This window comes from Spodoptera frugiperda, chromosome 23, assembly GCF_023101765.2.
Source record: "Spodoptera frugiperda isolate SF20-4 chromosome 23, AGI-APGP_CSIRO_Sfru_2.0, whole genome shotgun sequence".
Classification (NCBI taxonomy): Eukaryota; Metazoa; Arthropoda; class Insecta; order Lepidoptera; family Noctuidae; genus Spodoptera; species Spodoptera frugiperda.
In genome coordinates this window covers 13662710-13688198 of record NC_064234.1, presented here as the reverse complement: position 1 = coordinate 13688198, position 25489 = coordinate 13662710, and the positions used below count along the sequence as shown (strand labels likewise).

Below are 25489 nucleotides of genomic sequence, written 5' to 3'. Positions count from 1 at the left end.
CATACATGTAGTTATTACAGGGTTTTAGGCCGCAAACCTTGGCAACAATTTTTAATAGTGCCATTAAAACCGATTGAACATGTCAGTATGATGCAACCGATCACGATAACTGATAAGTGTGATGACACATTTTTATTGGTCGATCGGTTTTAAAACAAAGAGTTTATGCATGCCACGCTTGAATGGGGTATCGATGCAAATGTAGATAGCAAAGCTAAGCATCGATGCGTATTCGTCATACGGTGACAACGCCTTTTTTCTATGAGGAAGGAAAAAGGATAAAACGCAATCTTGCACTTATGAAATGTAACACACACTTTTCATTACATGTTCTCTGTGCCCGATAGGATAGATAGAGAGACCTCTTTTGCCATATCGAGCATATTCAGAATCATGTCTTTGTTTTGAACGAGAATATAGGAATGAAAACTGCAATTAACACATTGAACGCCGTGGTGGTCACCGGTGACCGACGTTAGCGGAGCCTTCAACAGTTTTCTATTGGCAGTCAAAGACTTAAGTTTAACAACATGCCTGATATGATGGAGAGACTTTATTTGCCATATCGAGCATGTATACTCAGATCATAATGTCCGCGCTTTGAACTAATTAATATAAGAATAAAAACTGCAATTATACTTTGACCGACAGGCTGACACGGAATACACTAGCCTAAACCCTTTTACACGACAGTCGCTTAGATCAATAAAGCATTATAAATATTCGATACAGATGTATAGATTTCGTTTTAAATCTCAAATGCCACAGGAATATTCTCGAATGCATTGTATGCACATTTTATGGTATTTGACATTGTCATTTTGTATTGCAAGTATTTGCATGCTTCGTTTGCAGACAATATATTTGAATAGGAACGGGTACATAGGTACAAGACACTTTTGTTTCGAGAAAATACCGATCAATGTATATTTTTTCTAGAAACCATTGAAAATAGAGTTCTTCAAATTAATTGTAAGGACACAAAAATAGAAGCAGTATGCCTTATTGGCAGACGAAACGAATGCAAATGGCCGCTTAATGGCGTGTCGAATGCAATGGAAATGTAAAAGCATGAACCCAGTAATTGTTAACATTTCAGTGCTCGTTGCTTATCTATGCAGATTTAGCTGCAAACTTTTTGTGGGGATACGAGGAAAATGGATGTTTCTTTGATAAGTTACGGAAAACTAACCAAGTTATTCTCGTCAGTATATTCGGATTTTCACAACTTTGGCTTTAAATGTAGTTAGAAAATGAGCATAACATTGAAATCTACCATTATGTTTCAATATTGATACACCTCTATCGTGTCTTCCACAACAATCAATCAGTAATGCTTGATAACCTACTTTTAATTATCAATTTCATCAAAACAACGTTGCCATCACACCAATACAATCGTACCCTTTCTGAGAAAGCAAATAAAACTTAACAAAACTTCTATTGTACGAAAGGGAGAAAATTCTTTTACACAATAAGGATTAAGGACCCCAGTTGACCCAACAATTACGCTTAAAAAACGACTCTAACGTTTACCGTCGGACTTTAGGCGAAGTCACTTCCAAAGATAATCTGAAACAACTTTGTTAGGACGTGCGCCTGAATAAATGATCTTAGGGAAGCGAGAGACAAACTAAAAGCGAAACTGTTTGCACTGATCTTGGAGTGAGGTCCTATGTCACTATATTTGCATATTTAATTGGTTTTGGAACTTTCGTGTCCCTAGCCTCACGATGTTCTTTTTTTTTTTTGTTAATCGCTACTGTTGATATTGGCTGGAGCTGCAATTGGTTGAAAATAGGTCGCTTAAAAAAGAAACTGATTCTATACTAACTACTATCATAGTCGTGAAAATTATGTTTTATCAGGGAAATTCGAGTATGTCTTGGCCATATATCAGTTTTAGAAAGGTCAAGTGTAGCTTTTGACATTTCCTACGTAATCTATTATAACAGGGGATAGCTACGGACATTTGGATCGAGCTAAGGGACGTATAATTAAATCAGGCAGGGGTGCTACAAGGTTGTGACCCTTTAGAGTAGTTCAGGGGATTCAAAGAGCCTCTTTATGATGATAGATGTCTTTTAAATGTACCCTACCTATGTCCTCAGGAATTATTAGGGCATTAGACATTTGTTAAACGTCACTTTAGGAACAAGTCTACTCAAATACCTTGCGATTTTTTCTTCTATTCATGTAAAAGGTACACAATTTATTACTATTGCAAACATTACAAAATACTGATGACAATAATTAAGTCTGTCTTAATACCATCACATTAATTCAAACCTTAGTCAATCCTAAAAGACAATAACTAAAAAGAAAGCTAACACAGATTAAAAATTCATAAAAATAATTATATGCAAACAACATACGGGTTGCAGAAATAGCTGTAGTGGGTGTATGTCATTGTGTTTGAAATAGACAATTCATTTTTATACTCTGTGTGGGCCATAGAGTACTAATACGATTGTAAAATCATGAGACACCGGACATGGCATTATGGCAGTTATAAGCATTCAGTGGCGTAATCCCTCGCTTCCTGTAATACGGCCGCGTTATTTATAAGTAACTGTGCACACTGTTGCTAGGGACCTTAGTTTAATGTACATATTATTATGGAGAAGACCATTGGATATCAGTGGATATCTTCTTTAATGATAATTAGCTTTGATGTGTCAGGAATTGTGACCAGTGTATGGCAATAGGCTCACTAGGTAACATATTGGTGTACATTGTATACCGGCATTACGTGCCTTAATGTGCACCACTGCCTACCCCTTCGGGGATAAAAAGCGTGACGTTGGATAGCTATAATGTACATGGAATAATGAATGAGTATTATTTACTTGCGAGAAGAAATAGTTGTTGAGTAACTATTTTTAAAACAAATTCTTCGCGTGTGATTTGGCATTTAAATAGACTGAAGTGCAGAATGCTAGACCGTACTGTTGGTACAAGAATAATTTCCAACGTGTATCAGAAGTACATAAAACAGAATGAAAAAGTTCGTCCGTTCGTCCATTAAGCGATGACTGCTATTACTAAATTAATAAAGACGAATGAAGGCAGTTAAGGTCGCCATTTCTATTGTGGTTTCTTTATAGATAAAAGGAACAGGGAACAATAGAAGACGTCTACTGTTTAACAGTAATACGCAACCCTTTACCTCGAGTCAAGGTAAAATGGTTAAATAAGTCTTTCTTCGCTTCGATCGAAGACAAAGGCTGAAGGTAATGAACCTTTTTGGTAAGAGTGATAATAGGCGCTAAGTGTCCAGTGAACCGGAGCTGCGGACTACCTAGCGGGTTACCGGGGCTCCGGCTTGAAAAGCAGGAGTAGGAACGGGGTGGTTTTTAGTCAGTAAGAGTCTAACAATACCTCTCGCCTCGCCTAAGGCGAGAGAAGCGATTGGATGATTTTGCCCCCTTAAAAGAAAAAAAGTGTCCAGTGAAGGAGGTAAAATACAAGAAGAAATGAGACGCAAACTTCAAAATTTTACACAAGAAAGTCACGTCTAGATTGTTCAACTTTCATAATGAACTTTTTAGAAACATCCTATTGCGGCAAAAGGCAAAATTTTCAAGTTAAAAACTTACTGGCAATGTCCTTTGCCCAAAAATATCGGAGTACAGATAAGAAAAGATTGTTTCCTTTCGAATATTTGTGATATTTAAATAAGTGGACGTTGGGGTAAACGCGTTTTGGTATTCGTAATACCGGCCAGTATTTATTGATCTCCAGACGCGGTTGGAAAGTTCAAGGCTCCGGGTTATTGGAAACGGAATTGTAGGCCTAATCTCATTTCACTAACGTAGTTCGACCCTTGGTTAGGAGTCGAGTTTCCTATGTACAAGCGTCAATCGTGAACGAATGTTTATATTTTCGTTTTTTTGTGTCCTTGAACGGAAATTAACGAGAGAGAAATGAGATCGGAAAACAAATATCATGGTTTATTCTTTAAGAATTTGTTTAGAGTGTAAGTCAAAAATAAGCGAAAAGGTTTGAAAGGAATCTTATAAGAGAAATGGGTTTTTAGTAGATTGACTATTCCGGAGCAATTTATGTTTAATAAGTATGTAGCTCCACTTAATGACACAACAGATTTTATTTCTGGTTGGTAGGTGCCCGAAATTAGATATTAACAATAATACGGTCTCGATAAATTAGCAATTGAGTAAAAAGGAGGCTTCCTTTCTTTATAAGATAACCAAGAAAACTACATACTACGTAGTACATTCTTCTTTAAAAAGCCCTTCAATATAAAAAAAAATATACCTAAATCCACTTACTTTTTCAAACAATTAGTGATGAGGAGATGTACATCTTGCCGTTCATCCAACAGCAGCATGGCGCCGAGGTATCCCACTCGTTTGTCCGTGAACCGAGGGCTGGCGATCAGTTTGAGACACTCCAGCTGCCCAAAGTGAGCTGGATAACCCAGCATGTGGATGTACAGGAGTTTCGCTATGTTTCGACATCTGAGGACAAGGATAGAGGCATTAGATAAGTTGTGATTTTTAGCTTTAAAGGCAGCTCAAGGAACAAATTGATGTCACCGCCATTGAATACCTGTAATACCAGAGGAATTTCAAGAGCTTCTGGGTAATAAATAATTGCACCTATTAGATAAAAAAGGCACTTTTGAAAGTCGTATATATATATATATATCTTGATGAGGATCTCAATTGTAGGTAAGCTGGGTTAAACTTATAAAGGTTAAGTAAAGATTCGCAATATTAAGTTTTGAAAATATAAAGTAAGTAATTTTGTCAACGGCTACGGTCGTAATCATACTAAAACCATCATAAGTAAGGGAGCAATGTCATCGCAGTGCAATATTGTGCATGTATTTTTAGTCACTATAATAATTTGATTGCCTCGTTGTTCGAGTGGTCGCAGCTCACAAGTGTTAAATTACGGGAATAAATGGCGTACAATATGCAGCAGAGTATGACAGTTTGAAATTGAACTTTAACGCAGAACAAAAAAGGACTTGATAGACGTATGAATAGATAAATACGTTTATCCAAATAAAGCGAGTCTTTTTGTCCTTGAAAGAATGACTATAGGTGTAGTATCGGGTTACTAGAAAATAATACTTGTTAATTGTATACTACGCATTAGAATGTGCTTAAGGCTATCTAGCATTAATTTGGACCCAAAACCAGTCTTCCAAAACTTGCTAAAGAAATGAAATAAAAATATCTCTATGATCATGACTTTATTATTTTCCACCGTATTTATTAAAAACAAACAATACAAGGATCTTATCGCCATCAGCGATTTCAAAACAACTGAAGGGAGGGTCGCAAATAGGGCTGCCAACAAAACAAAAGCCTTACAAAATACAATCAATATAATTAATAACAGAACGTAAGTCATAAATTGAATTCCCGTAAGCTTCTTTTTGGTGGAAACAGGAAAATATATTTGAGTATAGATTAGATATTTTGTTTTCTACACGTACATAGAATATTTTTTCCTTTTTCGCTTGTTTGGTAAATCTCCCAACTCCCAAATAGCGAAATGTGATTTCGTAGACGTGTCTGATCATGCGAATCGTGATTTTGGCGTTCTTTTTATTCTGAACAAAAACTTTCTATGTACAGCGTAATTTGATGAGAAATGGTTAATGTTTCTTCGTGAACACACTGAACACATACAGATTTTTTCTGAAAAAGCAAGTACAAAGAGGAGATGTCATTACGTGATTGAGCACTGTGACAAAAAAAAAGTAAGTAAAATGTGTAGATAGGTTATAAGTGCTCAGAAAGTGGCACATTAAAATGTGGATAATTGGCAACCCAGCAACCGAATATAACGCTTCGGATTCAATAGACCATCAACAAGGTCCTAACACAAATATAAATAGTATGAACATAATAATGGTAGTATTCACCTTTACACATACACGAGAGCTTTGTTAAATCGAGTGCATTGATCTCTGGCTACGGCTACGGTTGGCATTTTTTACTCAACTGTATGATAAATAGGACATCGTAAAGTAACATTCAGAGGTGACAGAGTTACATGTCATGTTCAACACCCTGTTTTTGTTATAGTCCACGAGTCTATTGGCATATTCTGCGCATAATTCCAGATTGTATGCTGTTCTGATAATTTTGGACAACCGAAAAGTTTTCCCGACCCTAATATCTATCCGGATGACACCACCAATTCGACAGGGGGTGCTAACAGCCAATCAATTAATCAAATTAAAAGAGACAACGGAAGCGAACTTGTGGAAACCACTTTTTTATTCACATTAGCTGATATTTGAGAATTCTAATCTGGTTGAACATTTTAGGTTAGACGGATGCCATTTAGATGAGTGACTGATAAGAAAATTCGTGTCACCGTATCTGGTCTTCAAACATTGCAACTTTGAGATTATGATAATGATAACTAACCACTAAAAACGTCATTATAGGAAAATATGACTAAAGTTTATTTCATGGTCCATTTTACAATAGGACAAAATGGCAAACCGCATCATAATCCATAAAGTAGGTTAGAAGTTAGCAACTACACAAACAAACTCAGATTGCTACTCTGTGATTGTTGCGGTTACTGACAGTAGAAACAAAGTTTTATTATTTTCTCAACACGACCCTCAGTGGAGGGAAATAGGCCAAGTTTTCATATAGTTTATGTGTACTTCAAGTGGGTCTATTGAGTACGGATGGAAAAGTTTACGCAATCTGGTTCGAGTTGATTGAAGTTGATCTCTGATATTGGTCGCCATCTTGGATTCATGGCGAAATTGGAATTTATTTGTGGAATAGGATCTCTTCTAAGGATTTTTGTAGAAATTTTAAGAGAAGATTATCGGTTTATCCATCTGTCCATCAAAATACCTAAAGTGGCTACATCAATCACTACATGACCACACAGACTTTAATTTAAAATGTAAACTGCAAACTGTTTCATAATAAAATTGAGAGCAATCTGACACAAACAATGCATAATGTATAACATAATCCCTTGTTGACACGAGAGGACTAGTAATGTCGTTATGTGCGCAATATCACATAAGTAGGTACTGCAAACGATCACCTGTTGCAATTGACGATCACTTTGTAAGCGCATGTAAATCGACTTATTTTTGTGTTATGCTGCATTATATTTGGCATGACGTAATTTTGTCATATATATTTCCTATTGATACTTAATAATAGATTTGACACCTGCCTCCCTCGTCTTCGCGAATTCTCTCTTACGCAGTTTATTTATTTTTAATGTTTTTCGTCTAAAATCCTAAATATGGTACAATCTACAAGTATATTCACAGTTGTAGACTTATTAAACATACATTAGACCTATTATGTTTTTCTGAACCTGTGGTATACCGGAACGCAGATTTACGCGAGACACAATGTGTTTTCTAGTGTCTAATATCGGTATATGGTGTAAACAAGAGGTTAAGTTTACAATATTCATTACAATACTTCGACTGATCCGTAAATGGGATCAACACAAAACACAATACAAGAAACGCGTCCATTAATTTACTTTTGATAATTTCGGGACCACAAAACAGACCTCACTTTGACGCGTTAATGAGATTTATGTTTTTAATTACGCAGCAAAAATAAAACAAAATCGCTTGACAAAAGGAAAAATGTAGAAAAGATAATAAAGGGAGGCCGCAATTCATTATAATTATCCTGTTAAGGAGCACAATATAAGGCAAGTACCAATTTCATAGAAATAAAATATTCATTGTTGTTTACTGGTCTGCGTAACGCAGCCGTATAAAATATGGGCTATTCAAGATATCATTCTAATCTTAATTTATGGCAATCGCCGGAATACTGGGGCGTTCACTTCCGAAATAGGGTACGGCAAATTCGACCATTTTTTACTACAACTGAAATAAAAGTGAACTATTTTCAACATTTTCATACAAAACGTTACGCTAACTGACGTCAGAGATAAACGAAGGCCTGGTGTGCACGACCGGGATTTCCATTTGACTGCTCAATTAACTTTATGACATGAACTTAATGAACGCAAGTCTGTTTACGTCCTAACACCTTGCCATAAAGATGAGTGAGCATTATCGATGCTCATTCATTTCACAAACTTACTTTGATTTTAGTTTTTTTTTTATTCAGATCATCAACAGTTCATACATACATACATCAAGAGTTCACTGCAAGACTTTGGACCTCCTCTACATAAAAAAAAGGTTTGCCATAAGCATTTTTTTTTTTTTGAGGGGGAAAATTATCCAATTACTTCTCCCGCCTTGGGCGAGGCGGAAGGGAGTGTCAGACTGTTACTGACTAAAAACCACCCTGTTCCTACTCCTGCGTTTCGAGCCGGAGCCCCGGTAAACCCGCTAGGTAGTCCGCAGCTCCGGAGTTTGCCATAAGCTTACCAAGCGGTTTAGAGATTTAAAAGGCGCAGTTTAAAAGGTTCAGGTTTATCAAAGAGCACTGCTTTCCTGTGTCTGTTAAATCCTAAGTCCTCACCACACAGAACGAGGGCAGAGCACCCGATTTTTTGAGCTACTACATATTATTCAAAGTTATTTATGTTTACACAAGGGACACAAGATATTTCGTTGTTAAATATTTTACCTTTTTCGTATTACAATCCTTTGAGGATAGCGAGGCTCTCTAATAAAGAGGCAGGTCTAATTTCAACGAAAATGTTAGTTATTTAGGGACAAAGCGAAAGGGACACGCGTTCATATTTACATAGAAGTGTGAGTGGCTACGTTAATAAGTAAATGTTATTAGATTGCTCAGAAAACGTGAGTATATAATGTGTTGTAAAATTACTAGCTTCTGTGTTTGTTGATTTACTATTTTTAAGTATTTGGACTAGTCACAGAAAACCTTTGGAAGGGTAATCCTTGGTCAACGTTGAAAGATGCAGTTATAAGGTCTAGGTATCAAAGAATCGAATTTGAATATAAGGATAACTGAAAATACTTTCAACGATGACGTCAATTCTCGGTACACTTTATACTCAAAAATGACGTAGCTAGCTCCCACTCCTATACTTTTATTCGTTTTATCTAGGCATTGTTATCTTATACATACTACTATATAAAAATATGTCTAATATATTTTCATTATCTAACTGACGGAGTAAATAGGTTTTTAATTTTCATACTCTGTCATCGTCACTTTTTTTAAAGGTGGGAAAATCATCCGATGGCTTCTCCCGCCTTGGGTGAGGTGAGAGGGAGTGTCAGACTCTTACTGATCAAAAACCACCCCGTTCCTACTCCTGATTTTCGAGCCAGAACCCCGGTAAACCCGCTAGGTAGTTCGTAGCTCCGTCGTCATCGTCCCTACGAGTACCTATTATACTAGAGCAGATACTAGTCTAGTCAATAACGAAATCTATAAAATATTTCTGTCATAGCTACTTCTATTGACGTCCAGTAAATAGTTTATGCTCCGTAGTAAAGTAACATGTAACTTTGTACCTTGTGGCTTTTTGTTGTGGTTTACATTCGACCTTCAGACGACCGTATCTATGTTCGATTTTATCTGATAACTATTATATGAATATTGTCAGTGAATCTCGTTGCAAATCAATGCATTTCAACCGATTTCAATAAAGGCGGAGGTTGTTGACTCGTTAGGATATTTTTTTTTCTATCAAAATGCATACTTTGATGTCGCAGTAATTAAAATTTCATTCGGAAGTTTAGATATAAGGATACCCAAATTCAAAAATTATTGCTGTAATTAATGGAAAGAAATGTTTAAATTTAAAGACAAAGGGCTATGGTACAAAACCATCCAATCTGAGCCTCCTCGGGTCCCATGGTTTAGTGATTTTAAAGTTAGTCGCAGAATGTTGGTAACTTCTTTCAGAATTCGTTCCGGACACATGCCGCTTAGAGCCTTTGCATATCTGATGAAGAAGGTGGAATCTTCTTACTGTCTAGTCTGTGATAGCAAAGTAGAAGATGTTTATCACCTCTTGACGGAGTGTAGAGGCTGCATTGGTATATTCACTGATTAATTTGTAAGTTTACTTTATTAGATTAGTTTATGATGGAACTAGCGTAACTTATTGTTAAAAGTTCCAAAAACAAATAAAGAGAGAAAAAAAAGTTTAGATATAGGGATTAGCTGTCTCTGATTTTACGCATACTATGTCTTTTGACCCTTTTGTGATGGCAATGACGTCATTTTGATTGTGTAGCCTTTTTCCTTCACAACCTAGGTTTTGTAGGTAGTACTCACCAATCGTAGGTAATGTAGGATTTAAATCAAGCAAATCTACCGCAAAGGAGATTTTCTTATACGATTATTTTAACAAATGGTTGAGGAACTCTATTTTGCCGTGAAATGCCGTGATTCATGCTGTAGATTAGGTAGCCCACCATATACGAATTTAATGAGCAAAAACCTTAGCAGTTACGACTGTAGCATAATGTCTAATATTATATTTTTTGCCATAGCGTATTTTACTTCCCCAGCTTATATGTTCAAGGGTAGAATAGAGGGTGGTTAGGGAGGGTGGAAACTCAGTCTTTCGTCGTACAAAAAGTGCTGACTCTCAGCTTAATTAGAATTATTTTTGGAACATTCAAATTTTCATAACAAATTCTGCTACAAAAGCGTTTTGTAAGAGTAATAATTTTAGAAAATCAATAAAAGGAGTGGTCGTCAGCTAAACCGACTTTAGAATCGACATAGCAGTTTTTATTAATTATTGAACTTAGCAGATCTTTGACAAATACTAACTAGGATTAATCTACAGTTTAGAGGAACTTTTCTGTAAAAAATACATACATATACACCCAGACGAATACAAATATATTTATTATGTACGTAATATATAAAGTTCTAAAGTACCCTAGATTATTCTGTGTACTAAGTGCACCAACATGCCTGCATTGCAATCTGCAGGTAAATCACGATTACGATCTTAGACTTTTTCTTTCACTTTTCGTAATATTTTATGCAAGAGTATATTGAACGAGCCAATATGAGAGGTGAATGAACTCTCGAGACTAAGCAATAAGCCTGTATTTGTTTACGAAGTTGGTTTTTGGAAACCGGACTGTTTGACTCACACATGAGAAAAGTATAAGGTGTTTAGCAAGGTGTACGGGGCGCCATAAAGCATGTTTGGGGTTTTTTTGCTAAGGCAAATTGTTGCTTGGGGCAAAATCAATATTCCTCAAGAGTTTTAACGTTTCAAAAGTGCCTGTAAACGGTTTATCATACTAAGATTAGTCCCAAATAAAAGTTTGCAAACATGCGCGGATGTTTGTTACATTTTCACGCAAAAACTATTTAATAAATTGGGACACAGAAGTAGTTTATAGTCTGCAATATAGGCAAGTTTAAAATAAAAGCTTTACAGTTCCAACTCACCTCCAAACACTGTCCTCTTCTCTGAAGGTAGACCGTATGTAAGCGCATTCCTTGTTGACGACGCTCCTTTCTTCGGCGGCGGTCCTGGCCGCCCTAATCTGCCTGATAAGGTCGCGAAGGCGCGTCGGCGTCGGCATCCGTACTGAAACCGGCGCAACTGTTACGGACGACACACACACAGAAAGCAAAGATCAGTGCGTTGTTAGAAGTGCTTTACTTATGTTCTAGGTGAAGAAGGTGATGGGTGGATCATTGTTGAAACCTCTGAGGGTTTTGGATCAAAGTTTTCTTTATCTAAACTTGTAATGGCGATTTGAAATTTATTGGAATAGCTATAATTTATTCACTGGTCATCGAACACGATTGAAATTAGAAATAGCATGTCTTGCTACGATATGGGTAACGGACTGACTGTATAAAACCATTTTCTTTTGAACCATATCGATATAACTTGATAAAAGATACAGTATCAATACATTTATCAATCATTGAATCACTTTTATAGTAAGATTCCTAAGTTTTCCTTATTGGCTGTTAAGTAATACTGTTAAGTAATATCCCATTAATATACTCGAGGGATTAATGAAAATTGAAGTTTTAAAGACTTTTCCTCACTTGGAAAGTGATGTTATGATGAATTAACGGGTCAGGAAACGAGGCGTCAATTTTAGTGAGATAGAAATTACATTCCCGAGCCAAGGTAACAGGTTTAACCTTAATAAAACAGACATTTCAAGATACGTCTCACTTTATGAGCGGTTCATTTGATAAGATATTAATTTTAGCTGATGTATTTTTCATCACGGTGCCAAAAGATACTAGATATTATTAATATTGGGGAAAATTGTTAATAGGTCTTTTTTGGAAAAGGTAGAAAATGAGAAAGAGATTTCATTTTCCAATAATATGTGGTTAATTATGATGATGGAAGTCTCCTATGGTAATGATCACATTGATTTAATTTAGTCTATTTTGATAGTGAGTGATTTAAATAGATTACAAAGTTCTATTTTAATGTTAACTTTAAGAAACGCAACTTTATGCCTTTAGATGTGATCGATCTACCTTCGCGTCAGTATTCTACAAAGGTTTCCGTAAAAAAAGATACGACATTAATGTCGTTATAAAACGTCTCAATGATTTCAACAATGATTGAATGTTATGATTAGTAAATGAGGATAAACAAATAGCTGTAAGCAGAACTTAACCCTTTAAGCACCCAGTTAAATTTCAATTATCGTACCCCTAACGCGCAGCTACAATAAAAAAAAATATTTATACTAAATAAGGAGGAGTAATCGTGTGAATAGAACGAAAAAATCATGCATATTCTCTGTAGCAGCAATACGACACGTGTGGTAGGGATACGGAAATATGTGTCGCATATATGGCGGGCACAGGCGACACAGGCGGTTAAAGGGTTAAATATAACTTAATCTAGGTGTTAGTCTACTAAACTACTACTGAGATATAGAAAAGTGATAAGCACTCGGTTAAGTCAAGAAGCTTGCAAAGTGTTTAATAAAATCATAAATTAAATTGAAATAAAGTGGGAAATAAGGCTAGTTCGCATTATGCAAAGGTTAGTGTAAACTAAGCTTTGCGTTACAACTAATTTTAGGAAGTATCTTTTGGATGCCTAGATAATATTAATCAAGTAACAGACATTTTTTTAATGACATGACTCAAATGAAGATAATATCAATTCAATAAGTGTTTAATAAGTTATGAAAAACTGTGATATGGCACTTATCTAGACCCCCAAACAGAGTTAACAAAATACTATCACCAATTAAGAAATTAAACTAACACATTAATACCTATTACTTTATCACTATTTTCCTTTATTTTTTAAAGTTGCCGCAGTAGGATTTTCTCCTGTGTCGTGGGTGTGGTTAAAAACATACAAGTTCACACACATATAACACCCAGACCCGGAACAACAATTTGTGGATCACACAAAGAGTTGCTCCATGTGGGAAATATTGATATTAGTCAGACTTTAACTACAGAGCTTGTCAATAAGTAAGTGTTATTAAGCAATGCAATGATAATTCAGTTACATTATTAAGTTACACACATGCAGATTAACAATCAAGTGAAAATAGTCATTGAAACAACTATACAGTTGTGAAATACTATATTCAACTATATTGAGTCATTACCTGACTAAGTTAAAACATCAATATATCTGATATAATAATTATAAACTATGCTTACCTCTTTCTATAGCCTCATTTACCACTTGTTTGATAGTGGCAATGTTAAATGCCGGGTTGAACCTGCAAAAAAGAACCATTTCAGTAATTACAATTACCCTTTTATTGTCGCACTCTGACATATTTAATGGTTACTTTTAACTATTCCTTAGTAACGATTTTGTGCTGAAAACAATTGCTAAGGACTGGGTTAAGCAATCACTGTCTGAGTTTGGAAGTTCGATTATGTACCTAGTAAAGTTTACCTAAAATGCAGTTAGATGTTTGTTTTATAACGCAGATTAATGTGAAGAAAATATTTCAATTTTTAATCATTGCCAGCATTTCAATAAACAGTTTCGGCTACACAGTTGGCACAGTGTAGAAGCTATAAAAAAATGTCATAGGTTAATCCAAATTATTAGATATGTTAATAACTTAAGTACTAAAACAGACCCTAACTCTAAATTTAATTTTAACTCAAAGCTCTATTTACTCTACTATTTACATTTTAAAACTCTGCATTTGTAATAGTTACACTTTAAATCCATATCCAATTCAATAAACATATCTAATGACTAATGCAATGTTATCAGTCCGTAATAGCAATGATTATTAGCGGAGTTCAGAGGTGTATTCGCATGTATGAGATTGACAATTGATAGCTTCAGGTTTACTCGGGATCAATTAGAATCAATTGCTGTACTGATTGTCTTCATAATGTATCATTGAAATAGTGTGTGATATTTGCATACCTTGCAAAGTGCATAGTTTTGATTGTGTTTCTTTACTGCCATATATTATAAATTACGCATTCACATTTATAAAATAGTTACTAACATTCCACAATAGTTGAAATAATTCACATTAGACAGCACTATTACTATTTCACAAAATAAATGGTAGATATTTCAGCAATAAGACAGCAAGCAAAGACAGTGGACACAGTTTTTTAAACCAACATTTTATTTTTATTATTTACAACTGTTTTAACGATGTCACAAGTATTGTTCCACTATTTACTCTAAAGGAACAGTTTCCAACTTTATTCAAGTGTAAATAAGATTTAAATTACTGATAACTATAGAACAGATAATTTACCTGTTCATTATCTTCAAATTAAAGTAGACAGATCTGTGTAGAGCTAGTATGCTGAGTCTGAGTAGGACACAATGACCTCACGGCATGCCCTTTACCTGACACGCTATCAAGGCTTTGTTTACTCAAACAATACCTTTATGTAACCGTATTGTGTACTATTATAAAACACATTTGTATGACCTATTATGGAGAGTGCTGTTTAAAATATCATGTAGGTAATTAATATACAAGTTCTAATTGGAGTCTATGTGTATCTGTGTATGGAAAATAATGTGTGGTAGACAGTTTTAATTATGGTTTCATTAAGGTTAAATAAAATTAATAATAAGTCCCAAAAACTGGTGAAAAGTGGATATTGCATTAACTATGTGAATCTCTGCCTAAGACTTTAGAAAAATAATATCTGATTTTGTATCTAAGCGAACAATGAAAGCAATGAAATTGCTGGCTTAAAGATTGAATATGAATTGTGGTCTCTTCTTACTAGCCAAACTGGAATTCTATGGTTGATAAGATGAAGTTCAAAATTATTTGTTTAGAAATATATTTCAGGCAAGTGTTTATCTTGTTCACCAGTGTTTTAATGCAAAATTAAGAATAAAATGTCACTGTATAAAATACTCTCGACTGACAGATTACAAGATATTGGATTCAGTCTAATAAGAATCAACTATTCACTTTACATATTTTAACTGTAGTCATGTAATAAGTGAAAGTGATGAATAATTAGAATTGTTTAGTTTTATTTACATAGAAGTATGTACACTTCAATCTTGTATTTGGAGTAGGTATATTTTATTATCTAAGGATAATCTTTGATGTCTGAAGGAAGGTAAGATGGTCAAATATAACATTTCCAAAACAAACATTTTTAGCTGCAGGAGATTGAAACATACTACACAACATGAATACTTTAAAGTTGAGTTTATTCTTACACAATATAAACAATGAGATCATACCCATCACTCCAAACAAGAATATTTAGAATAAATATTGTACAACAGTATATTAACCATACTTTTACACCGTTTTAAAGTATTCAAGTGTAAACATGTCTAACGTGTTAGCCGTACAGTCTATACACATCGTAAAACAGGAAATTACACCAGTTAAATGTTCACGTCTAACCTATTTGCTAAGGAAAGTAATAAACAACATAATTTACCCGGATTCAGAGCCGTTCATCTTGTCTGTTATATCAATTCTTTACAGGTAACAACAGAATAAGTTTCTTGCGGTTCACGAACTCAGGTAGTTATCACGGGGCCAGAGCCTGGTGCTAAGAACGGGAGGTCAAAAACCAGTCAAACGAAAAATCACTCTGATACAAAAACTATCACTGGGATACTCTTAAAATCATAACGTAAGGAACTAAAAAGGAATTTACACGTATTTAGTTAGGTCTGTGAACATTTTATTTCGTCACAAACCATAGAAATGCAGGTGAAATCGCATGCCACCTTTGACTAACTTCTGTCATATTTTCACTTCAAATTAAAACTCAAATGCAACATTTGTTCATTTTTATGTTCACTTATTATCACAGAAAAAATGTTTTGTCGAAACTTATCGCTTTATTATATTAATTACAAAGAAATAATACAATTGCCAGCTGACATTTCCGTGGTGCGTTGCAAGAAATTCAACATGGCCGCCATGACTCGCACATGACGTTTGCTTAATTTTCAATCAAATACCTTTCCTTTATTTAATTCGATAATTTAACGTATTATTATTATTGTTATAAATAAGGAAAATATTATGGGTAATATATGTAGCAATAATAACTAACAATAAGTTATTTATAGCCGCATTCAAAATAATTCTAGTGGAAGAAGCTGGCAACCTGCGGATTCTGAACGAACGTTTGCTACGTGGAAAACCTTTTTGGAAAACGGAAAACTATTTCCGTTCTGTAACCAACACTGTTCATGATTGACATGTTTACACTCTTCAAGTTATCCAACAGATTTCAAGAGGCCTTATCGTGGCTAATTGTTTTTTTAGCACTATCAGCTATCAGTAATGAAAAATCAGTAGTTTGTACCTACCTTCTATTTTGTTCTGGCGGCAATACACTCCAATCAACTTCATACATAGGATATGCCATAATTAAAATTTAAAAACAACACTATGAAAATTCGTTAAAATTGTTTTAATAAAAACATTTCACAAACTATGCCACAATATTCCACGACGGTGTAAACTGTACTGTTATCAGAAGTGTTTTATCAGGTGCAGGTACTCCTCAAATATCCAGTCACAACGTATCTCTTATCAAAGGTACAATTTATCACTGAAAAAGGATAGCAATACAGCACCAGTTCTAGTAATGTTTTATTCTTAAATGTCAATACTGTATGTACAAAACAATGGGCCGTACGAGTCACATCATTATCTTAATAGGAAAACTAATTATTATTCATTGTATCGGTAGTGTCGTTCGGTCGGGCGTAAGACATATTATACATGCACCGGGTGTAGGTGTCGCCTTTATAAGTTGTCGTCGTGGTTGCGCGGCGGCCGATCGACGTTGTTTCGCTTTATGCAGTCCACAAGCCATCTAATGCCTTCGTCGACCCCATCACTGCGAATATAATAATAAAACGGGAATTAAATCATTAACCAATGTACATTTAAATACACATTTTTCCGGTTTACTGTAAATTGAGTTCTAATGACAGATTTTATTACAATTTATAGGAAAAGGTATCATTATTATTTTATTACCTTTTCAAAACTATTATATTTACGTAACTAACGTAAGTAATAAAAATTGTTTTAAAAGATAAGAGTGTTTTTCAGTCAAGTTTGAACTAAGTTCCACTGAATATATAGGTATTATTTCTATTACAAATGATGTCTGTCCAGTAAGACATGTATTTATAACATTTCGACGAATTTAAAATATATTTTTCTTGTTCAATTTAGTACTTAGATTTTAGGTGATATGTCGATAAGGTGATTAGCAAATATTTCAACAGACTTTATGTGCTATTAGCTCATTATCTATTATTAAAATAATTATACAAGGCAATTTCTGACGCAATTATTTGACGAGATGTCGCCCCTCTAAAAACAGACAGTGTGCATTAGCTTTAAAAGGTTTTCAAAACTAATTGCACTCATTATTGAGAACCATTAAAATACTATCACAAGTAATTATTAATATTGAAAATAATTAAGAATACAAATGCGAATGGAGTAGGTGTCAATAAAGCTTACATGTTTCTCTTGTAAATAAAGGAAATTGACATTTCTCTACACTTAGTTATTAGTAAAGTTTATTTTTCTTATAAATTATAGTTAATATGTTATTCTGTTATTTTTATGGATATGGTAGAGTAACAAATATCCATTCATCAATCATCAACAATGCTAGAAAGCATACACTCTGGAGTAGTACAAAGTGTATGGGCATACATTAATTCCCTGTTGTTTGGAACTGATAACATAACTTCATAGTGAATATTGGGTGTCAGATTGAACAGTTATGCATGTTTTGTTACCCATTAAGAGCAGAAATGGCCATCAGCATAATATCTCTTGCACCAATAAGGTGTGCGTTCTGGTTGAATATTGGCTTCACAGTGTGAACTCCCATACAATCTGGAATGTCTTGTTTATTGGCTAACACCAGCAACGGAACACCGGACAAATGTTCCGAAGCTATCATTCTATCTGTAACATAAAAAAATATAAAAATGCAATTAAAATAAAATGAAAAAGTTCTAATAAAATTATTTCATTACTGTAACAGATGGCATCACTATCGAAAATAGTGACCTCAATCAATAAAAACAACTGTTATTTTCCCCAGCAAATGGCCCTAATTAATGTCTATTTGTCCAATTACTGCAGCTCAAATATAAAATGTCCAATAGTCTGACACTAGACACTAACTAATTCTCTATTGGAGAAATAGGACCCATGTTACATTAGCGCCACCTATTGGATAAAAAAAGCGACAGCGCTAATTCTGAGTTTGAGATAAAGTAGGTAATTATAATTAAATTTTTAGTTATTGAACTCAGAATTGTCTTATAATTTTATAAAAAAATATTAAAACAGGTAAAATTAAGTAAGACTGTAACAAACAGGAAATACTCTTATCATTCATCTATACATGACTTATGTTTTAAATAGATAACCAATTGCCAATTTAAATTAAGCTTCACAATCAAATATGAGCCTCATTTTTCTTGTAAAATGTATATTTTTGGTGGAGTCCAAATAATAAAGAGTATTGAGACCAATACTCTACATATCCAGAGTTGCGGACCACCTGGTGTGTTTACCGGGGCTCCAGCTCGAATAGCAGGAGTAGGAACGGGGTGGTTTTTTGTCAGTAAGGACTGACACACCTTCTTGCCTTGTCCAAGGTCGGAGCAGTCATTGGATGAAATACTCTACCCATATTGAGGCAAGTAAGTAAGTAAGTAAGTACCACCTTAAACAATTTTCTCCTTTAGGCAAATTGTGTTATATCAAATAAATAGATACTGACCGAAGGTTTCTTTTGATTCAGATATTCTGTCTCTGTCGGACGAGTCTACTATGTATATAACGGCATGGCATTCTGCATAGTACTGGAAAACAGAAAAAAATCATTATGAAAAATATATAATAAATCTATACTAATGTTATAAAGCTGAAGAGTTTGTTTGTTTGTTTGAAGGCGTTAATCTCCAGAACTACTGGTCCGATTTGAATAATTATTTTTGTGTTGAATAGTGCATTTATCAAGGAAGGCTATAGGCTATAAAACATCATGCTATGACCAATACAAGCCAAGAAGTGCAGGTGAAATCTCACGGAAGTAGCTAGTTTTATATAAATAAATTACAATTGAAATAATTGCTAGTGAATCCTCAAAGTGTGAGAATCCTCCTCATTAGTTGTATTAGTTTCAATATTTTTTAATTTATTATTAGAATGAGACTAAGACACCCATTAAACACTATTGACCTTGGAAAAAAAATGATAAAGATGAAATAGGCTCAATAGGGTTGAGATCCACAAATTAATATTGAACATGTAAAGATTAGATAAAAATACTCTTAATAAGAGTAACATTTTACTTTCATAAAGAGTCATTAATAAGATATAATCATCTAACGCATCATCTAACAATGAACATCTGCTATAAAACTTTTTTAATACATCATAGTTTAAAGCTTAGTGCATGATAGAAGGTAGGTTCTGCATATATACTTTGTCCCAAAGACTCTGCAACTCCTGCTGCCCGCCGAGGTCCCAAAAATTAAGTCTTACGCCATCTACATCAATTTTGCCTATGTTTAACCCGACAGTTGTTGTTATTCTGTTTGGATTCATTGCCTTATATTTCTTCGTAAATTTTGTTTTTGTAGCCTCCAGATACGTCTGCAATTAACACATATACATTATTTACTAGTCAAATTAAATCATTAACAAGTTATTTGTAAAACTTTCAATGTTTATAATACGTATTTAGGTACCGTTTTGCCAGCATTATCGAGACCTAATATTAACACACAGTATTCGTCCTTTTGCACCAAATATTTGTAAAACCCATGTAGTAATGTATACATTTTAATACATTTTATGATGTATTTTATTCGTTAAAAATATTTACATCAAAACTCAAAATAAATAGCAGTTTTCATGAAATGAAATGTCACAGATGATTCTCGGAAATAGTGACAGGTGCCAAAATTTATCTTGACGTATCAGCTGTCTCGTTCTAAATTAAGAAAAAGATAGAAGATGGAGAAATAAATTGCTTAAGATGTACTATAATACAATTAAAATTTTTGGAACGTCTCCGACTGTTGTCGTTACACATTTACGTCAAAACTGACACTATGTCAATTGTGTCAAAAACAGGTGAAATTATTTCGTTCGTAAATTACATTTTTTTTAATAGTTAATAGGAGGAAGGGGCTTGGGCAATTTTTCGGATAAATGCTCAAAATGGATAAATAGTGGCTATACATCCAATACACGTTGCGGCAGACCCATAAGAAGATGGACGGGACGAACTGGACATTTATGACAAGGATTGGCCCCAAAAAATTTTACATAGAAGAAGTAGAAATAGGGTATGGAGGCCTTTACCCTGCAATTCGACTATAATGGCTGATAATAATAGGTTTAACCGTACATTGACTGTACAGTTTAAACTGCCTGTAAGTATAGGAAGACTCCTTGGTCAAAACCCCAAATACATCATGACATAATGTCAAAGAGTATAATAAGTATAGGGAAATGTCGTCTTCATTTGACAATTTGGATTCAGTTTAAAAACTGCAAATTGTATATTTCTATATAGATTTGAAGTAAATATAATAATATAAAATGGGACCCAAAAGCGGAACCACTAAGACAAAAAGTAAAACCAAATCCGGAGTGAGTGCCTCAGTGTCAACTGATCCAACATTACTACTAGAATCCAATGATAGTTTGAATGCACCACGGTGTATTAGCTTGTCTATGGTTTTACAAGGTGCTTCACCTGTACCAGGAGAATACCATTTTTTGGCCATGTTTAATGGATCAACACTGGTAGAAACAAAATGGCTAGATGAGGAGGTTATAATGTTCATTATGCCGATAAACATTAACGACCCGCATGGTATAAACATTCTAGCTAATTCCCCACTGATCCTTCTTATGCGCCTCACAGGAGGAAAAGCTTCCAAAGAACCAGATCCTTTAATTCATCCAGACAACCGTTATGGTGCTAGCGCAGATTTATTTCCACTTCTTTTGGGGGAGCAGACAGTTTTTCTTACCTCTAACTTGGTCTCAATATCAACAGGAGAAAAGACCCCATACTCAGTAGTAGTTCGCGCTATTTCACCAGGAACAGTAGACGAAACTGTGGTGCCTTTGACTATGACTATGATCTCAGCTCATTGCTTGCCACCAACGAGAGATGGTACTGCTTATATAAGTGCTATTGGATTAAATGGAATACATAAACCAAAGGCAAAGCCTTTTAATATGTCATTAAGTTCTGACAATGCGCAGAGAATTCTATTCGCAAATGCTAGCACCGGCGGTTATATTGCCGAGACAGCAATGAACGTTCACACTGACGATAAATTCATGCCAAGTGATTTAAAATCTCGAGACCAAAAACATTGTCGACATGCTTATTGGAACGCTATGAAACGAGTGTTAGTGGAGCCAGGACTATTGCATGCCAGACTATCTTCACCGTTCACGGTTGAAGTAGCAGCAGTGCCGAGATTGGGAAAGGTAGAAGTCCGAGGAAGATATTTGGCATTGGTAGATGCCAAAGTGCTGTTGGAACCAGGTCAGATAGGAGTAACAGTTTGTTCAAAGCTCACATTGTTTTCTGAAGCTAATAAATTCGAAAGTACCTGTAATCTTCTAGACCTTCCAGCTACGAGTGCGAAAGCTAGCGTTCGTGATGGTGACCAACAAGTATTAGACGAATACGGACATAACAGTTATATTGTAATACGATTCGATTTGATGGAGCCTTTAGTCCCAAAGACTAAATTAGAAAATTTATATGATATAATGGGATTTCCTCTACCTAAAGATGCTGACATCCCAAAAGATCACTCCGATTCTGACATCGTTCATGTCGATACTGTCGTTGACGCCAGGACCATAAGCAAGGAAGCAGGTGCTCTAGCTGTCCACAAAGAACTAAGTGCATTAGCTTGTAAAGGTGTGATTCAAATGAACCAGGGCATAAAGAGAACTGCTGCAAATCGATTACTAATGCGTGTACGAGCAGTACTCAAAAGCTTCCCTCCCGGGGATTGTTCTTACCTTGATTGGCAGGATACAGTAACTGCCCAGCATGCCGCATGTAGACGTGCCGTCACAGCATCTTTCGCTCCTCAACCTCCACCACTCCGTCCTCCGAGCAATGTTGCTGCAGCGAGATGTCGAATCGCTGGAGATAACAGAATTGCCGCAATTCATAACGAAACAAATTATAAAATCGTAGGAAGACATCCAAGAACTTTATTAACTAAATCATTACGCTGTTTAGAAGAAGGTAAGGAAGAAGATGCTAAGAATTATTTGCTTGATGCTTTAAGCATCCAAACTAGAAATAGGTATTTGCTGTGGATGTATGGAGGCCTTGAATTTGATAGAGAAGACGAGGGGTCAGTAATAGCTGGTGCTGCTCTTCGTATAGCTGTTAAAGGCGATTATTCGGATGGAACTGCTAATTCAATTGGCTGGGCGGCTTTACATGCTTTCCATCACGTCAATGGAAATCCGTATGCAGCGTTTGTATCTGCGAAAAAAATGAGAAAAGCCTTTTCGCTACCCTTAGAGTGGGATAAAATTTTAGCTCGATGGACCGATACAAGTGGAGAGGAAGAAATATTTTGGATGCCAACTGTTATAGCAACTGATAATCCTTTATTGATAGCAGCAGCATTTTTTCTTTGTCTTCGATGCTACAGATTTTCAGAAGCATTATTAGAATGTGTAGATTCGGAATGTGCAAGCAGTGGAAGCTATAGTTTGAAATGTGAAACTACTCCTGACGTGTATTATTTGCGGGCTGCCATTATGGTTTTGCAACGAAAATTAGAAGCTGCAATAAACATAACAACAGAAGGAATAAATAAATTTGGACCAACACCGGTTATGTCTCAAATGCGTGCAACTTGTATGACTCGTATTCGGAACTGGGATCGTGATTGTGAGACAGCATTCCGACAAGCAGAAAATGCCGGATCTGAGTTGTGTTCCTCGATTTTGTATGTTGCATCTTTGAAGAACTTTAAACAAAATCCTATGGAAGCCCTGCAAAGGGTTGCTCGAGCTCATAGAGCGTCACCATCTGGCCATACTGCTCTTTTAATTGGTCGTATCTATGCAGTTATGGATAAATTTTGGCTCGCTGAACGATGGTTGGCCGCTGCGGTTGACACCGAACCCTTGTTGGCGGATGGTTGGGCAATGTTGGCCATATTGGCTATGTACGACAAAAATTTAGACAAAGCCAGAGTTATGTTACGTACAGCAAAGCAGGTGGGTCCTATAAGTCCAGATATTGATGCGGAAGTAACAAAAGCTATGGAACTAGTGGGATTAGAAAAAATGTCTGACTTCCTAGTGAAAAATCTTTGTTTTTGTGATTATATCTAAAACCTGGATTAAAAATTACTTTATTTTGACCTTTTTTCTTGTTGAGGATATTGAAGTCAACATAGTATGAAGGGATTGCTACCAGGTACCAGACGAAGATACTTCAATAAGCACCGGGTGCTAGTCTCCACCTATCTAACATGGAAGAATTACCTACCTATTATTTTAGTTAATTTTGTTATTGAGTAGATAGAACTATTTACATTATGCCTAATTTTATTATCTATTAAATTATGTTAAATAACAAAGCCTTTTTCATCAATATGTATATCACATCTATACTGTCTGTATCTATACACATATACATCATCGATTAACGAATCTACAAGATGTAGGATTGCTAAATACTCCAGATGTTATTTGAATTCTAACAAATCAAAGTAAAACAATCATGCACCTATTTGAATAGTATTTTAGGGCGCTCACTGTCGGCCAGCAGCGAGTGTCAACTGGTTATTTATAACCACTACACCTCGTTGCAGAACGTAAACTTGTGCTATTTAGCTATCTCGGTCCAAAGTGGGTTAGATTACAACAACAGTTTTATACTGTTATCATGATAAGCCGATAGTGGCACATCGACATCAATATGATGTCATTTTCTAAGAAGCTTTAGATTCTTCGTCATTTAAAAAGCGACGCGCCCTTTTCTATTTAAAACAAATAAACTGATAAGTTGCGTCCGAAAGATAAATTGTCGAATGTTTAATTTCGTTTCGTTGAGGTAGCGGTGTCGTGCTTGCATCACTCGAGTCGTGCGGTGCGACCGCTGTACACAAACATTCCCTGTGCGGAACGAGCGCTCTTTGTTTTGAATCAAGTTTCAAACAAGATTTCTGACATGTGAACACACAAAATCACAATGGGACTCTCGACGAACTGCTGGAAATATCTAGTCCTCATCTTCAATGTGTTATTCGCAGTGAGTATTATTTATTTTTATACAAAACTTTGTTTATTTTCCTGGAATTGTGCTGACCCACTGAATTTCCCCTTTGTTGTCATAACAACTATGTTAAAACATGCAAGTATCGGTCAATAAATTCAACGATATTTAATTTTAATTGAATAATCTCGTAACTGTTCGTAGAATAGAGCAATAATAGTGCTGACACACATTTTATTCAATGCTATAATTGCAGAGACTTTTTCTTACTGAGTGCATTGCACGATCAATGAAGATAATCCAACAAATTCAAAGAGCACATCAAATATCTTGTAATTGGCGCTAGTGGCACAACTAATGTATGAATAAGAAAAGGAGACATGATAGTTTTCGGTTGTCTTATACAACTCTTTCATTTACCCGGTGTATAACACTTTTCCATAACAGTTCCGTTTATTGTCAACAGATGTCAGCTGTTGTGCTGTTTGGGGCGAGCGGTTTTCTTATTTACAAGTTGTTCATATACCGGCACTTTATCGGAGTCAATGTGGAATATCCAGCTATACTCCTGCTGATGATGGCTATCATCACATGCTCCATTGCCTGGATCGGCTGGAGAACTACGAAGTCAATGCACCAGATACATGTCATCATTGTAAGTACCTATACAGTGAATTTCGTGACTCAGTGAGTCATAATACGTCAGTACCTTTTCAAGCACGTAGTTATCTAATTGATCCTAGACTGGAGATCAACTGTATGATTACAGTACAATGGCGGAATGATAGATCAAATCATCAAATGCTAGAGTTAGC

At 35.2% G+C, this 25489-nt stretch overlaps 4 protein-coding genes across 10 annotated transcripts in view; 2 read left to right on the top strand and 2 right to left on the bottom strand.

The window, feature by feature from the left end:
- The window catches only part of LOC118267054 (AP-1 complex subunit gamma-1), a 34230-nt gene extending 17374 nt beyond the window's left edge, over nucleotides 1-16856 (bottom strand). For 2 of the 7 annotated variants that reach the window (XM_035580800.2, XM_035580802.2), the window contains exons 1-4: nucleotides 16708-16856; nucleotides 13578-13639; nucleotides 11358-11514; nucleotides 4293-4481 (exon numbers count right to left, since the gene is read on the bottom strand). In XM_035580800.2, coding sequence (XP_035436693.1) covers nucleotides 4293-4481; nucleotides 11358-11514; nucleotides 13578-13639; nucleotides 16708-16766 — 467 coding nt within the window. In that variant the 5' untranslated portion in view covers nucleotides 16767-16856. Of the gene's footprint in view, nucleotides 1-4292; nucleotides 4482-11357; nucleotides 11515-13577; nucleotides 13640-15821; nucleotides 16318-16707 lie in introns of those variants that run through there. The other 5 variants (XM_035580801.2, XM_035580803.2, XM_035580804.2 and 2 more) reach the window with 4 other exon arrangements.
- Nucleotides 16797-20337, bottom strand: LOC118267057 (ADP-ribosylation factor-related protein 1). The gene is made up of 5 exons (XM_035580809.2): nucleotides 20137-20337; nucleotides 19871-20041; nucleotides 19164-19245; nucleotides 18166-18337; nucleotides 16797-17243 (listed from the first exon to the last, which is right to left on the bottom strand). Exons 1-5 carry the CDS (start codon nucleotides 20227-20229, stop codon nucleotides 17150-17152), a joined length of 612 nt encoding a protein of 203 aa, XP_035436702.1. The 5' UTR covers nucleotides 20230-20337; the 3' UTR covers nucleotides 16797-17149.
- A 399-nt stretch (nucleotides 20338-20736) lies between these two features.
- Nucleotides 20737-23815, top strand: LOC118267052 (uncharacterized). The gene has a single exon (XM_035580799.2). The coding sequence runs from the start codon at nucleotides 20996-20998 to the stop codon at nucleotides 23786-23788; it is 2793 nt and encodes a 930-aa protein (XP_035436692.2). The 5' UTR covers nucleotides 20737-20995; the 3' UTR covers nucleotides 23789-23815.
- Nucleotides 23816-24344: 529 nt separating this feature from the next.
- The window catches only part of LOC118267056 (23 kDa integral membrane protein-like), a 36036-nt gene continuing 34891 nt past the window's right edge, over nucleotides 24345-25489 (top strand). Inside the window, exons 1-2 of the mRNA XM_035580808.2 lie at nucleotides 24345-24710; nucleotides 25141-25329. Of these exons, the coding sequence (XP_035436701.2) occupies nucleotides 24651-24710; nucleotides 25141-25329 (249 nt within the window). The 5' untranslated portion in view covers nucleotides 24345-24650. The remainder of the gene's footprint in view (nucleotides 24711-25140; nucleotides 25330-25489) is intronic.